This window comes from Fundulus heteroclitus, chromosome 13 (genome assembly GCF_011125445.2).
Source record: "Fundulus heteroclitus isolate FHET01 chromosome 13, MU-UCD_Fhet_4.1, whole genome shotgun sequence".
NCBI lineage: Eukaryota > Metazoa > Chordata > Actinopteri > Cyprinodontiformes > Fundulidae > Fundulus > Fundulus heteroclitus.
In genome coordinates this window covers 10,911,912-10,924,550 of record NC_046373.1, presented here as the reverse complement: position 1 = coordinate 10,924,550, position 12,639 = coordinate 10,911,912, and the positions used below count along the sequence as shown (strand labels likewise).

General features: G+C 43.7%; 1 protein-coding gene across 1 annotated transcript; it reads right to left on the bottom strand.

Annotated features, from left to right (window-relative positions):
* Positions 1–1,227: 1,227 nt before the first annotated feature.
* Positions 1,228–12,044, bottom strand: LOC105924157 (sp4 transcription factor). The gene is made up of 7 exons (XM_012860043.3): positions 11,437–12,044; positions 11,063–11,133; positions 9,060–9,410; positions 7,750–8,965; positions 7,329–7,527; positions 2,509–2,708; positions 1,228–2,338 (listed from the first exon to the last, which is right to left on the bottom strand). Exons 1-7 carry the CDS (start codon positions 11,441–11,443, stop codon positions 2,073–2,075), a joined length of 2,310 nt encoding a protein of 769 aa, XP_012715497.2. The 5' UTR covers positions 11,444–12,044; the 3' UTR covers positions 1,228–2,072.
* Between the last annotated feature and the right edge of the window lie 595 nt (positions 12,045–12,639).

The following is a 12,639-nucleotide window of genomic DNA, read 5'->3' as shown; positions in this document are numbered from 1 at the left end:
GAAAAGAAAAGTTAGTTTTCACACAAAAAAGATTTTAAAAACATCTAAATTTGTTTGGTATCAATCTTTTTAGTTTTAGACAGTATATATTTCATTTCATTTAATTTTTTTTTCTTTTTTTGCTTTCTTCTTTTGTTATATTTTTTTCTTCCAAAAAACACATTATGGCGCAAATAAATGAAATAGCAGACCGACAGAGATCAAAGAAGAGAGAAGCAGCACTACAGCGAGAACTGAAACATGCTGCGCACAACCTTAGAACCAACGCACACAAATACAAGTCCAGCAAATATTACAAATCATTGATAAATAATAAATTAGCCATACACAATGGGGTCCCGTGTCAACACATCTTAAGAGGTGGGGGGAGGGGGGGGGGTCCTTTAAAGAAAAATGAAATTCTTTAAAATAATTTTTTTTTTAATTCAAAGAAGGTACCCACTGAACTAACACAGAGCAACATCAACAAAAGAAATATTACATCCACAAAGCTAAAGAGCTTAACTCGGCTCCTAGTTACTACAGCTGCTTGTGCTGTGCCCCCCCCACCCCACCCCACCCGCGCAGTGCGGTGGGTTCTACACCAGAGCGCAAGAAGCAATAAGTAGCATCAGCAGCAGTGCTGCCGTCTGACTAAACGGTTGTTAGGCGGCTGAGCTGTGTAAAAACTTTGTGTTGCCACCCCTGCAACGACGGCGAACTTCCAGGTCAGCTCAAACGGCAGCACTCCTTTCCGATTCCTGAAACAAACTGGCTTGTCTCATCAACAACGAAAACTTCCCCTGACAATGTAAACACGGTTTCACAAGGATTGTCGTTATAGTATTGCTTTCCCTACACAAACAAAGTTGTAGAAAGCTAGATTGTTTTTTTTGTTTTTTTTTTTGTTTTCACTCTATAGAAACCTTTTTATTTGTATTCTAATTGCCACTGCGCTTCAATAAGGAATGCATTATTTATAAATCTTTTTTTTTATATGTGCTTTTTTTCCCGCCAACTCCATTTTAGAATTTCCTCTTCAATAATTTGTTGACGAATCAAACAAACACCTGAATCTGATCGGAGGACTGAACCATGAATAAAACTCACCATAGGTACCGTATTTTTCAGACTATAAGGCGCACTTAAAATACTTACATTTTCTCAAAAATTGATGGTGCGTCTTATAATTCGGTGCACCTTATATATGGTTACCGTTGTGCTTACTGACTGATTTTATGTGGTACAATGCGTTCAAAAATCTGTTAAAATGTGTGCAATTTTGGTAAGCAACAAAGCTGCTCCGCTCAATGGATATTTTCACTACCTGATCAGACTTCTGAACTGTCTAAAAGACTTGACTGTCATGAGAGAGCTGTGTACGTGAAGGGGCAGAGTGATATTACACACATGGGAAGAATATTTAGTGAGGCTTATAATGTGGGGCGATTTATGTGTGGACAAAGATGCACAAAGACACGTTAGTTCGCTCTGCGCCTTATGGTCCGAAAAATACGGTAGATCCTCTTTGGAGCAGCGTGGGCACACAAGCACACACCCATTCATGCAGATCATAGCTGAAAACACACCCACCCGCACACACACACAGCATCCCAGACTGCGCCTGCGCTGCTGGCACTCTGCAACCGCCCTGTACCATGATTGACCCCCAGCACTGTCAGACAGGTATGAAACAGGAACACAGCGTTGTGCATAGAGTTAGATTCTTGTTAGGAAAATGCCTCTCACCGTTGGATGGTTTTAGTTTCATCAGGTCCCCCTGTCTTGTGCTCGTCTACTTACATTCTGTCCCCCTTTAATGCACATGGAAATGTTATAGAATATTACATAAAAGCCAAACTAATCTCTCATTATGTTAGTTTTCTTCAGATTGTAATATTTATATATTTTCCCCATTTCATGATCATTACATGATCCTCTTTGAAGTCCCTTCTATAAGACTACGATTTTCTTCTTTAAGAAAACAATTTTGAAAATTATGCAAAAGTCCCTGCAAACACCTCCAAAAAAAACAAACAAACAAACAAACAAACAAACAAAAAAAAAAAACAGGAAGTCTGCCTTCGATTTGTCTATTCGAACTCCTCTTCCTCTCCTTCCTCCAGGTGGTTGGAGGTTGTGGGTGTGGCGGGCTCAGAGTCCCGCGTCAAGGTTCCCACTGAGACGATCTGGGGGGATTCGGCCAGGCATTCGGGGGGGTCCTCCTCCATGTCGTCAGTGGTGATGATGGCCACGGCGGCACCGCCCTTCTTGTTCTGGTGTGTCTTGATGTGCTTCGAGAGGTGGTCGCTGCGCATGAAGCGCTTGGAGCATTCAGGACACTCAAAACGCTTTTCTCCTGGAGGACGGGGGATAAAAGAAAAATTAGGTTAAATCACGGTAGCAAATAGTTGAACTCTATTACTGTCCCTTAGACTTAGCTTTGTGGGTTTCATTTTACAAAGTCCAATCAGATCTGACCTCATCCATCAAGACCGGGCTTATATTCGGTCTGTATGTGTTGCCTACCCGTGTGCGTTCTCCGGTGTCTCTGCAGCTCGTCGCTACGGGTGAACCTCTTCCCACAGAAGATCCAGTTACAGACAAACGGCCTCTCGCCAGTGTGCCAGCGCAGGTGGGCCCTCAGGTGAGACGTTTTGCCATACACCTTCCCGCAGCCCTCCATGTGGCAAATGTGCTGCTTTTTCTTTGTGGGGTCACTGCTGTTCCTAGAAACATGCAAGGTGGGAATTTCGTTTTACTTACAGTCTATAGCCAAAACTCTAAAGACATTTAAGGGTGTTTTGGAAATGTTAAAAACATGTTTATAGTGCCTTGGAAAAGTAATTATATCCCTTGAACTTTTTCACATACACAAAAACTACTATGTATTGTAGGTGGATTTATGTGATATTTACATAATTGCAAAGAATAAATAATTGTTGTTTTTATTTTATTATCTTTTCATTTATATTTTTTTACAAAAATAAATATCTGAAAAATGGTTAACCTTTGTATTCAGGTGCTTCAATGCAATATTTTATAAAACCACTATACAACAATTAGTCTTTAGGTAATTGTCTCTACTGTCACTCAACCAGACAAAGGTATTTTTGCACATTTTTCTTTGCAGAACTGTTTAAGCTCAAGACAGGTTTACTGGATATTAGGGGGTCTGTGAACACCAGTTTTCCACAAATTTTCTGTGGGTTTATTGTTGGTCTGGACTTTGACTGGAGCATTTCGCTCCATTTTGCATTCAAATTTGATCTGCTGGTTATATCTGTGTTGTCCTCACAGCATGATGCTGCCCCCATCACACACACAAACATTTCAGTTTTGCATTAGTTACCAACATGTTAAAACCATGTGTAATTTTCTTTCCACTTCGCTACTTTCCTTTGTGTGGATCTATTACATAGAAATCCCCATAAAATACACTCAAGTTACTGGATGTTTATTCTGCCAGCTGGGTAGCTCAAATTTAGATCTCTCACTTTTAAAAGCAAACTAGGTGGTGTTGTCAAAAACAGGTGTCAACCAGAAAAGTTCAAAAAGATGACTTATTTTCTTATCTTTTGCGTCATACAGAGAAGCTGCAGAGACATTTAACACACCTTAGTTTCTGTACTGTTACCACCCCATTACAACTTTGAGACAGTGTCTTGCCCACGGTCTCTCTCTTCAAAGATTTTGCTGATTAATGATTTGATTTGTTATGATCAGAGGGATTTGTGTCACGGAAACCTGGCTGCAGCAAGAGGACTATGTTAGTATAAATGAGTCAACTCCTTCTAATTAATAAAATTTTCACATTCCTCGAAATACAGGATGAGGAGGAATAGTAGCAACTATCTTTCATTGATTAATCCCAGGGAAATTAACAGCTACAACCCTTTGGAATATTTAACCCTTGCTTTCCCTTATTCAAACTGCAAACCACTTCTGTTTGTTTTGTATCGTACACCAGGCCCTTTCTTTCAGTTTTTTGGATCAGTTCTCAGACTTCTATGTGATTAAATATTAATGAGGTCATTATAGTGGGGAATTTTAACATTCATGTTGACTGTGAACATGGTAGCCTTTAAACTGAATAGACTTTGTTCAAAATATACGCAGACCTACTCACTTTTGTCTTCATACTCTGGACCTTGTGATGACATATGGCATTGATTGTAAATAAATAACAGTATTTCCTCATACCCCTGTCCTGTCTGACCATTTTAATAATAAATTTGAGGTTAATTTAACCAAGTCCTCCACCCATGAATGAACATTTCACTATAGTAAATCATTATCAGACAACACTAACACTAACTTTTAAGGAATTTATTGCATTTCTAATCTCCTCAGTATCACAGAAAAACACAGCAGATGTCAGTTATTTCATTTCTTCCCATTCACAACTTGATGTTCTTGTTCATATTGTTACTTCCTTGTTGGGTTTTGCATCACAATGTAGCCCCCTTTAAGTGGTGTTGCCATCTACAAACTGACACAGGGCCCTTTCAGAGGCGTCTTGCCAGGATTCTTGTGGCTTTAGCGCCAGACTCGGAAAAAAGTCTGTTTTGAAAATTGTATTTTTTTCTCTCTATCTCCTCAGGTATCATATCATTTATATTATTTTAATAACTGTTATTTGTTCGATCAGTTCTTGATCATTGGTCCTTTCTTGTTGTTTTAGGTCTAAACCTAAAACAACAAGAAGGTCTAAAAGTGTTTTTTCCAACTCATATTTTAATCGTTTTGTCTTTTTCAAATAGGCAGTTCTTGTCTGCCTCTCATTACTGCTTTAACTGTATCCCAAATCAGATCAGGATTTACCTGACTATTGTTATTATCCTCTACACATTCTGCTATTTCCTTCTTAATGTCATGTATTGTGGTTTCCTTGTTGAGAATACTTATATTTAAATGCCATAAAGTTGTTTTTGGTAGATTAGCTAAGTAAATAGACAAATAAACAATATTGTGGTCAGATATATCAGATGTTCCAATTTTGCATTCCTGAACTCTAAACCTGTCTGTGGTGTTCATCAAAAAGAAGTCAATCCTGGACTAGACTTTATGTGTGAGAGAATAATGGGTAAAATCTCTCGCTCTAATATGGAAATCGCTCCAGATATCAAACATGCCCATCTCTCTAATTAAAACATTAAGATCTTTTGACCTTCCAGTATTTTGTTTTTTTGGAGTTGGTTGTATCCATCGCATAATTTAGGATTGTATTCCTATCTCCAGCACAAACTAGAATTCCCTCACTTAATGTGCTTACCGTATCAAAAAGCAAGTTTTAAAAACTTCCTGTTACGAATGTGACCATCACATTATCAATTCTCACTTTTTATAATAATAAACCTGCCTTCTTTACCTGCCTTTTGAGAAATTAATTCAAAGTTCAAAGAGTTGGAAATAAGAGTAGCTGACCCCCCTTTCCTACTATTTTTACACCAGCTATGAAATGTATTTGAGTACCCTAATGTTTTGAATTTTTCATGTTCTTGCTTAGACATATGAGTCTCCTGTAGAAAAGCTACTTGTATCCCATCGTTTCTCAATTTGGCTAGAACCTTTTTTCTTTTCACCGGACTGCTCAAGCCATTTACATTGAAATAAGCAATTTTTAAATCATATGTAACTGTTATAGTAACAAAGACATTTAAATGATTTAGCGACCCCTGAAAACACACATTGAACAATAATAAAAATTAACCTGTCAACTCCTGGCCTGAAAAACATGGCGTTGCAGCATGGTGCCCTGCTTTTTTTTTTTTCAATCATATTATTCCCTCTGGAATTTGTGCAACTTGGCCTTCGCTCTGAGCACCACGGCGGGCCTGCTGCTGCTCGCCGGCTGCCAGCCCAGTAGCTCCCAAAGGTGCGTCTCCACGCTGGTCCCTCCATCGGCTGTAACCGGCTCTTCCACTTAAAATTCGCGTCTCTTCAGCTCCTTATAGGCTTGCTGAGCACTGCCATATATGCGCATGCCCGTCTCCCAGTGGATCCTCATATTAGTGAACAGCGTTTGGAAAGTATGCCTTTGTCTTTGAGTATTTCTTTAATGCTGTTGTATTCTCTGCGCCTCTTAACACTCTTGGGTGCATAATCATGGTCATAACGTATGACTGCATTGCCCACCTGTATCTTGCCTTTTTTCCCCACAATTCTCTCAGGATTGTGTCTTTCGTAGAAAACTCCAGAAAGTTGACAATGGACAGCCCTCGGTGACTCTCCAGGCGGGGGTTTACTTGCAAGAGCCCGATGTGCATGTTGTATTTTAAGGTTAAAGCCCTCCGGTGGTTGCAGCTAGCTTGCAAAAGCTTCTCAATAAACTGCACTACAGAGTCCCCCTGCTGTCCTTCTGGTACCCCTAAGACACATGTTATTTCTTCTGCAATGTGATTCTAAGTCAAGCATCTTGAGCTGAGGGTTTCTCTGCTGTTTTAGGCAGGTGCGCAGTGCCTCCGTCGCCTCCTCTGCCCAACCCTCCATCTGGTTCACATGGGCCTCCACTTCATCCATCCACTGTGATAGGCTTTGTACATCGGTTGCAATATTGTCCAGTTTACCATTGATTTCTTGGCCTAGCTGGTCAATATCCAGTTTGATCTTTGCATTGGCTCCTTAAAGATCAGATTTTAAGTCCTCTATTGCCTTAAATACTAGTCCTGGGAATCCCTGTTTCAGCGACAGCCGTAAAGTTGCTAGCTTGGTCCGGCTGGACATTAGCTTTTGCGACTGAGCTTTGGGCATTTTTATCGATCCTTTGTGGCCTAGTAAGCTCTTCTTCCTCTCGTAAATTTATAGTGAGTTTAAACGGGATTTTCAAGATTAAAGCGGGTGAGGTTTCAATGCGACCGACTGTCATTACCCTTTTACTTTTCTTTTACATGGATCAGTGCTTTTGTTTCTTTTTTATTTTTGCTCTGTTGATCGTAACAGATTTACACCGACCCTGGTTCTGCTGAAAGTTTCTTTATGTTAAAATGGACTTTTTCTCTCCACCCCTCGCTACATACATGCTTGATATGAAGGATTGTTGCAAAGTCAACACAATACACGCGACAGTCTACTGTCGCTACATTCTCTTTCAGGAGTGAATGCTGCAAGTCGATGACTCCATGCTATCTGCCGTTTCCTTAGATAGGAAACTTTTTTAACCAAACCGTCTGTCTGTATTGAACTGACTTTGTAAAGAGCTTTAAAATTTTTGAATTGCTGCTTTATAAATAAACTGAATTCAATCATATGGCAATGATTCAGACATATTTCTGCCTTTTAAATAAAAGAGAATTGTTCTCTGCTGAATAAACAGAAAATAGTGTCCAAGCCACTCCTCATATCTGTACCTTCCCTCTCCATCCCTGCAGTTTGGACAGGAACAGGCGACGCGTCGCAGCCTCTTGCTGGGCAGTCCCTCCTGGTCCGATGAGCTCTGAACAGAGCCCAGCTGGTCTGGACTCACCGATGAACCTGAGGCCACGCTGCCAACAGTGACTGTCACAGGAGTGGGCTGAACTTTAACCGTGTCCTGACCCTGTGGTTGACCTATGAGAGATTTAAACATTAAAAAATCTTGACTTAAATCGAGCACATTGTTGCAGACAGACAACAGAGCCATGCAGAGGAAGCTGAAAAACAAGATCCAAATCTGATGTATTATGTTGGATTTTAATTGGCTGTGCAGGGAGGTTGGCATAACAGGTTTCTATACTGTATTGTAAACGTGAGAACTGTACATTACATGTTTCAGATAATCTATGTGCTTACCCTGTAGACCAGTAATGGTGAGAGGTACACCCTGCACCTGAACCCCCGCTGTGCCAAGTCCTGCGATGCTGACCGTCTGCACACCAGAACCTGGGTTGATCTGGGCCGCGCTCAGCGTCAGTGGGGTTCCACTCAGGGACACCAGTCCCCCACTCCCTACCGCTGCCCCACCAGCCACTGGCGCCAGGGTTAGCTGCTGTGGCACCGCCGCCCCCAGACTGCCCTGTAAAGAGACTCCCCCAGGCAGCTGCAGGGTCTGCCAGGTGATCTGCCCAGAGGATGACAGGGTTGGAGCACGGATAAGAACCTGCGCTGGGTTCTGGAAGGCCTGAATTGGTTGTAGAGTTTGTCCTGGTGCCAGCTGGAGGGTTTGGATGTGTTGTGGTTGCTGCTGGTTCTGTGTCTGACCCTGACTCTGGGCCTGGGGTTGCAGCTGGATCTGTTGCACCAGCTGGTGCCCCACCTGGCCCACGATCACTTGCTGGATGGTTCCTGCCGAATCTGACTGGTTCTGGAGACCATTGGCCTGGTTCTGGGAGTCTGCCTCGTTGCTTTGTACTTGGGTGTTATCGGGGACAATCTCAGGGGAAGCAGAAACCCCCTGAGTGCCATCAGACCCGCTGTCCCCTTCGGTTACTGTAGGTGTTGACCCAGTGCCGGCTGCAGCGGGACCTCCTCCTGTCACCGCTGTTGTCACCAGCTGGTTGCCATTAGCAACAGAGAATGTGCCATCTGCTGATTGGATGAGCTGCACTGCCCCGCTCCCGCCAACGTTGTTGATCACCGGCAAAGCCAGGGTCATGCCACCTAGATTTATGGGCACAGTGGTCATAACAGGAGTCTGGGAGCCCTGCAGAGTCTGCAGCTGAATTGGGAAAGTCTGAGAAGGACGGATCTGCAGCGGGACCGTCTGATTGGCTGTGCTTGGTAGGATAGCCTGCTGGTTGGCTGGCTGCAGGATGGCCTGGGTCTGGCCTGAGTTTGGGGTCTGGATGAGCTGAACCTGTTCAGGCAGGGCCCCAATGGAGGCCGGCTGGGGGTTGATGTGAATCTGCTGTCCATCCGCAGTCTGCAGGTGAGGAATGACCTGATAGTGGACGCCGCCTCCAGCATTGGGCAGGTTCTGAACCTGGATGATCTGGAATTGCTGCTGCTGCTGCTGTTGCTGCTGCTGCTGATTGGCTGGGACACTATTGGTGCCACTTGTGGTTTTCACCTGCCGAAAAAGGAGAAGAGTTGTAACACGGGCAATTGTGCATAAATATAAAAACCAAGTTTGTCAAAGCCACTATTTCCCCAATGACCTTTACCTTGCGTCCTCCAGGTGAACTGTCATTGGCCAAAGTGGTGGCCACTGTAACGGCAACAGGCTGACTGGTGTTCTCCTTGGCCATGGTTGGAGCTGCTGTAATGATCTGCCAGCCGTTCCCCGTGAACTGAGCGGGGACCAGTTCCAGCTGCTGGGGCACCAGGGCCTGGCCCCCGGCTGCGTCCACCACTATCTGACCCTGAAGCTGACCTGCCTGCAGCTGGATTTGACCAGCCTGGACTTGGATCTGCTGGGCACCCGCCTGGGCCTGGGACCCCTCTGCTCCCCCTTGCCCTCCGATCTTACTGCAGGTGGCTGCTAGCAGAGCCAATGGAGATGGCTGAGAGGAATCCTGGAGGATAAAGGAAGACGGGAGGAGTGATGAAAAGAGAGCTTGTTAAAAGGCACGGACAACTGCTCGCATAGACGAACATGCGATATTTAGCTTAGGTATTTATACACCTTGACATTTTTTCACATTTTATCAGCTTAAATGTATTGACGGGTGGCCACAAGACAAGACCCAGATATTTAGGAGGTACAGCAAACATCTGGAGATGGGACAAAAAGTTGTGATGGGAAACTAAAAATGAACAACCCCTGAAAAACCACTCCAAGGGACGGTGTTATACGGTGGTGGTAGCATCACGCTGTGAGGATGCTTTTATAATGTAGAGAAAGGGAAGTTGGTCACAATTGGTTGGAAGACGAGCGTTAAATACAAAATAATACTGGAGGAAAACCTGTAAGAAGCTGCAAAGGTTCACCTTCCAGTTAGACAAACAACCCCAAACATACACCCAGAGCTACAACCGCATGATTTAGCCTAAAGCGATGAAGAAAACTTGACAAAACATCGAAGATTAGTTTTCACAGATACTCTTGATTCAATCTGAATGCGCTGTTTTGAGATGAACGGGCAAAACGTTGACTCTCTAGATGTGCAAAGACGATTGAAAATTACCCTGAAACATGGCTCCAAAAAGCATTAACTAAAGGGGGCTGAATACAAATGCACCACACTTTTTGTGTTTAAAAAAAAAAAAAACATGAAACAGTTTTCTTTCTCTTCATCATTATACAATACGTTTGTGTTTGTCATTTAAAAACCCAAATAAATGCAATAATGTTTGTATTTTTATCATGACAGAGTGTAAAACAAGTTGAATGTTCTATGTTCTACTTTTGCGAAGCACTTTAAAACTAAGTCATATAAAAAAAAAAGGAAAGGAGTGCAAAAGCATCCCTGCGAGCAATTACCCAATTCAACATTTAGAAAACAAAGGGGAATAGCGAGGGATGGAGAAAACATGGTTGACAAGAAAGAAACACGGAAAGCAAAGAGACAGAGAGCTGTCAGTGGAAGTGGGCGGTATTACAGGAAGCGAGTGGGTGGGCATGTGAGAACCACATTTCTCTTTTCTCAGAACACTGGGGAAAAAAAAACGCTGCCTTCTCTCTCCTCCCTTTTTTTGTAAACGAGGTCATGGGCGAATGTCTAATGTCACACACCTCTCAACATTATTTAGGTTTACATGTTCGTATAACCTACGGATGGCAAAAGGTTGTGCATGGAAATATGGGCGATCGCATGCATCTGCAACCTCTGGAGGTGCGCTTTAGCACAGAAACCAAGAGAGCCAAAACAGTCAAAAGTGCAGGTATTTGAGATATGTAGCCATCGGCGGAACTGAAAGAGTTTCACTGTAATTCAAAAAGACAAATTCAAAAGGAGAGCTGCTGGAGTGTGACAGCCATATAAGCTTATTCATGAGGCTTTGGGTTGGCTCTCAGCAGGGCTGCACAGAAGCAGGAAGTGGAAATCACCAGAGAAACGCCCCCAGAGGTGTCTGGCTGACTGACTGAGAGGGAGGGAGAACATTTTTGGCCTACAGGCAATGCAAAAAAAAAAAAAAAGAAGAAAGAAAAGAAAAAACAACTAATGAACTAAAAAAAAATTCTGCCTTTTCCTCCCTTTTCTTTATTTTTTTAAATTTTTTTTACCTGTGTTCCTGAACTTTTGCCCCGTTTAGATGCTTTCCCTCCTTCTGTTCCAGATGATTCCTTCTTCGAGTCTGTGTGGGGAGAAAAAAAAAAAGAAAGTATTATTTCAGAGCATGTTTTTTTCTCCTTCATGTATGATCACTCCCAGGATAAAGTCCCAGGGTAAGCCAAGCAGTAATGTAGACAGTGTGGACTGTAGATAAAACGAGAGCATAAAGCAGACACAGTCAACCCAAGCTGATCAATAAAGGCAGAAGATAAAGCAGTAACCTCATCATCAATATCAAAGGGGGGCATGGAGCCTCCTATCTGTCAGGCGGAAAGAGAGGGAGAATGATAGAGGGGTGGAGACGGCGAGGGGGGAGGGTACCTACCACTCATAACGCATTAATATACCGAGAGGGAGAGGGTGTAGTTCACGGTAGAAGGCCGGCCGGGTACGGAGGCGGAGGACGGCCTATATGTTCGACTCTGGGCCGTAGCCGATCAGCCCGTTTGACGAAACCACCCACCAGCCAGGAAGGGCGGTGCCAAGCGAAGGCACAATCAAGCAGCCCCCCGAAAATAACGGAAACAACAGCGCGCGCCGCGACCGTCTCCGCGCCGCCGGACTCCTCGCAGCCCTCGTCTTCTGTCGCTCTCGCCGGACAGGCAGTCCATAAACGAGCTAATTTGTGCTTGTCAGAGCGATGTCCACAGAGAAGTTGGCGGTGTGTGACCGTGGAGGCCCACCCACTTCCATTTAAGCATCAGGACAACACCCTCCTCGCTGCTCCTGCCTCTCCGTCCCCCGCCGCTTTTTTTCCCCCCCCGACGCCACACGACGCGCGGACGTCTCGTCGCCGTCCGCCGCGCAACTAGAGCGAGCCGCCACCAGCGTTTGTGTTTTGAGCTTATTCCCTTTAATTCGTACACAATTGGGCTCGATAACGGGGAGATAGCTGTGGCTTTTGTGGGCGGACGCGCTCCTCCCACATATTCAGATTGGACGACGGGGCTCGGCGTGCGAGGGTCGAGATGGGAGTTGTATTTTGATGAGGCCTCGCCTTCTCAAACGTGCTAGCGGGCGTGGAACTACAGCTCCCGCGATGCTCCGCGGCGGCGATACTCGTAGTCATGTTGGGGTGAGAGCGAGGGAGAAGGGCGGGGACTACTTTTCGATGGCGGGGGGTTGGGCAAACGGGAAAGGGAGGCGTGTGTGAGTTGGTTTCAGGATGAAGGCTTCGGTTATGTTGAAAAAAAAAAGGTCTTAACGAGTTTACAGCAAAATCTTGACTTGTTTTCTGCTACATCCTGTTTTATAGTCAAACAGTCATTTGGCGAACATTTGATACCACCATATTGTTTAACAAAAGATAAAGAGAGGTTTAACTTATTAGAAGTATGACAAACTTGTTTATATTTAAGAACTTTTTTGTTAAAATAACCATACTCTTTAAACCTTGTCAAAGTATTTAGACACCTTGACCTTTTGGGAATTTTCGTCACTCCAACCACAAATTATGTTCTGGGGATTAAATGTTTTATAATGTTTTATCAAATCCATCTGCCTTTCTAAAATCTCCATATGAGTAAAA

Excerpts from the sequence above, each read along its gene's own strand:
- LOC105924157 (XM_012860043.3), bottom strand. Across the intron at positions 9,411-11,062 it reads GCAAAAGTTCAGGAACACAG|GATTCCTCTCAGCCATCTCC; the intron begins GTAAAAAAAATT and ends TTTATCCTCCAG. Across the intron at positions 8,966-9,059 it reads GTTCACCTGGAGGACGCAAG|GTGAAAACCACAAGTGGCAC; the intron begins GTAAAGGTCATT and ends CTTTTTCGGCAG.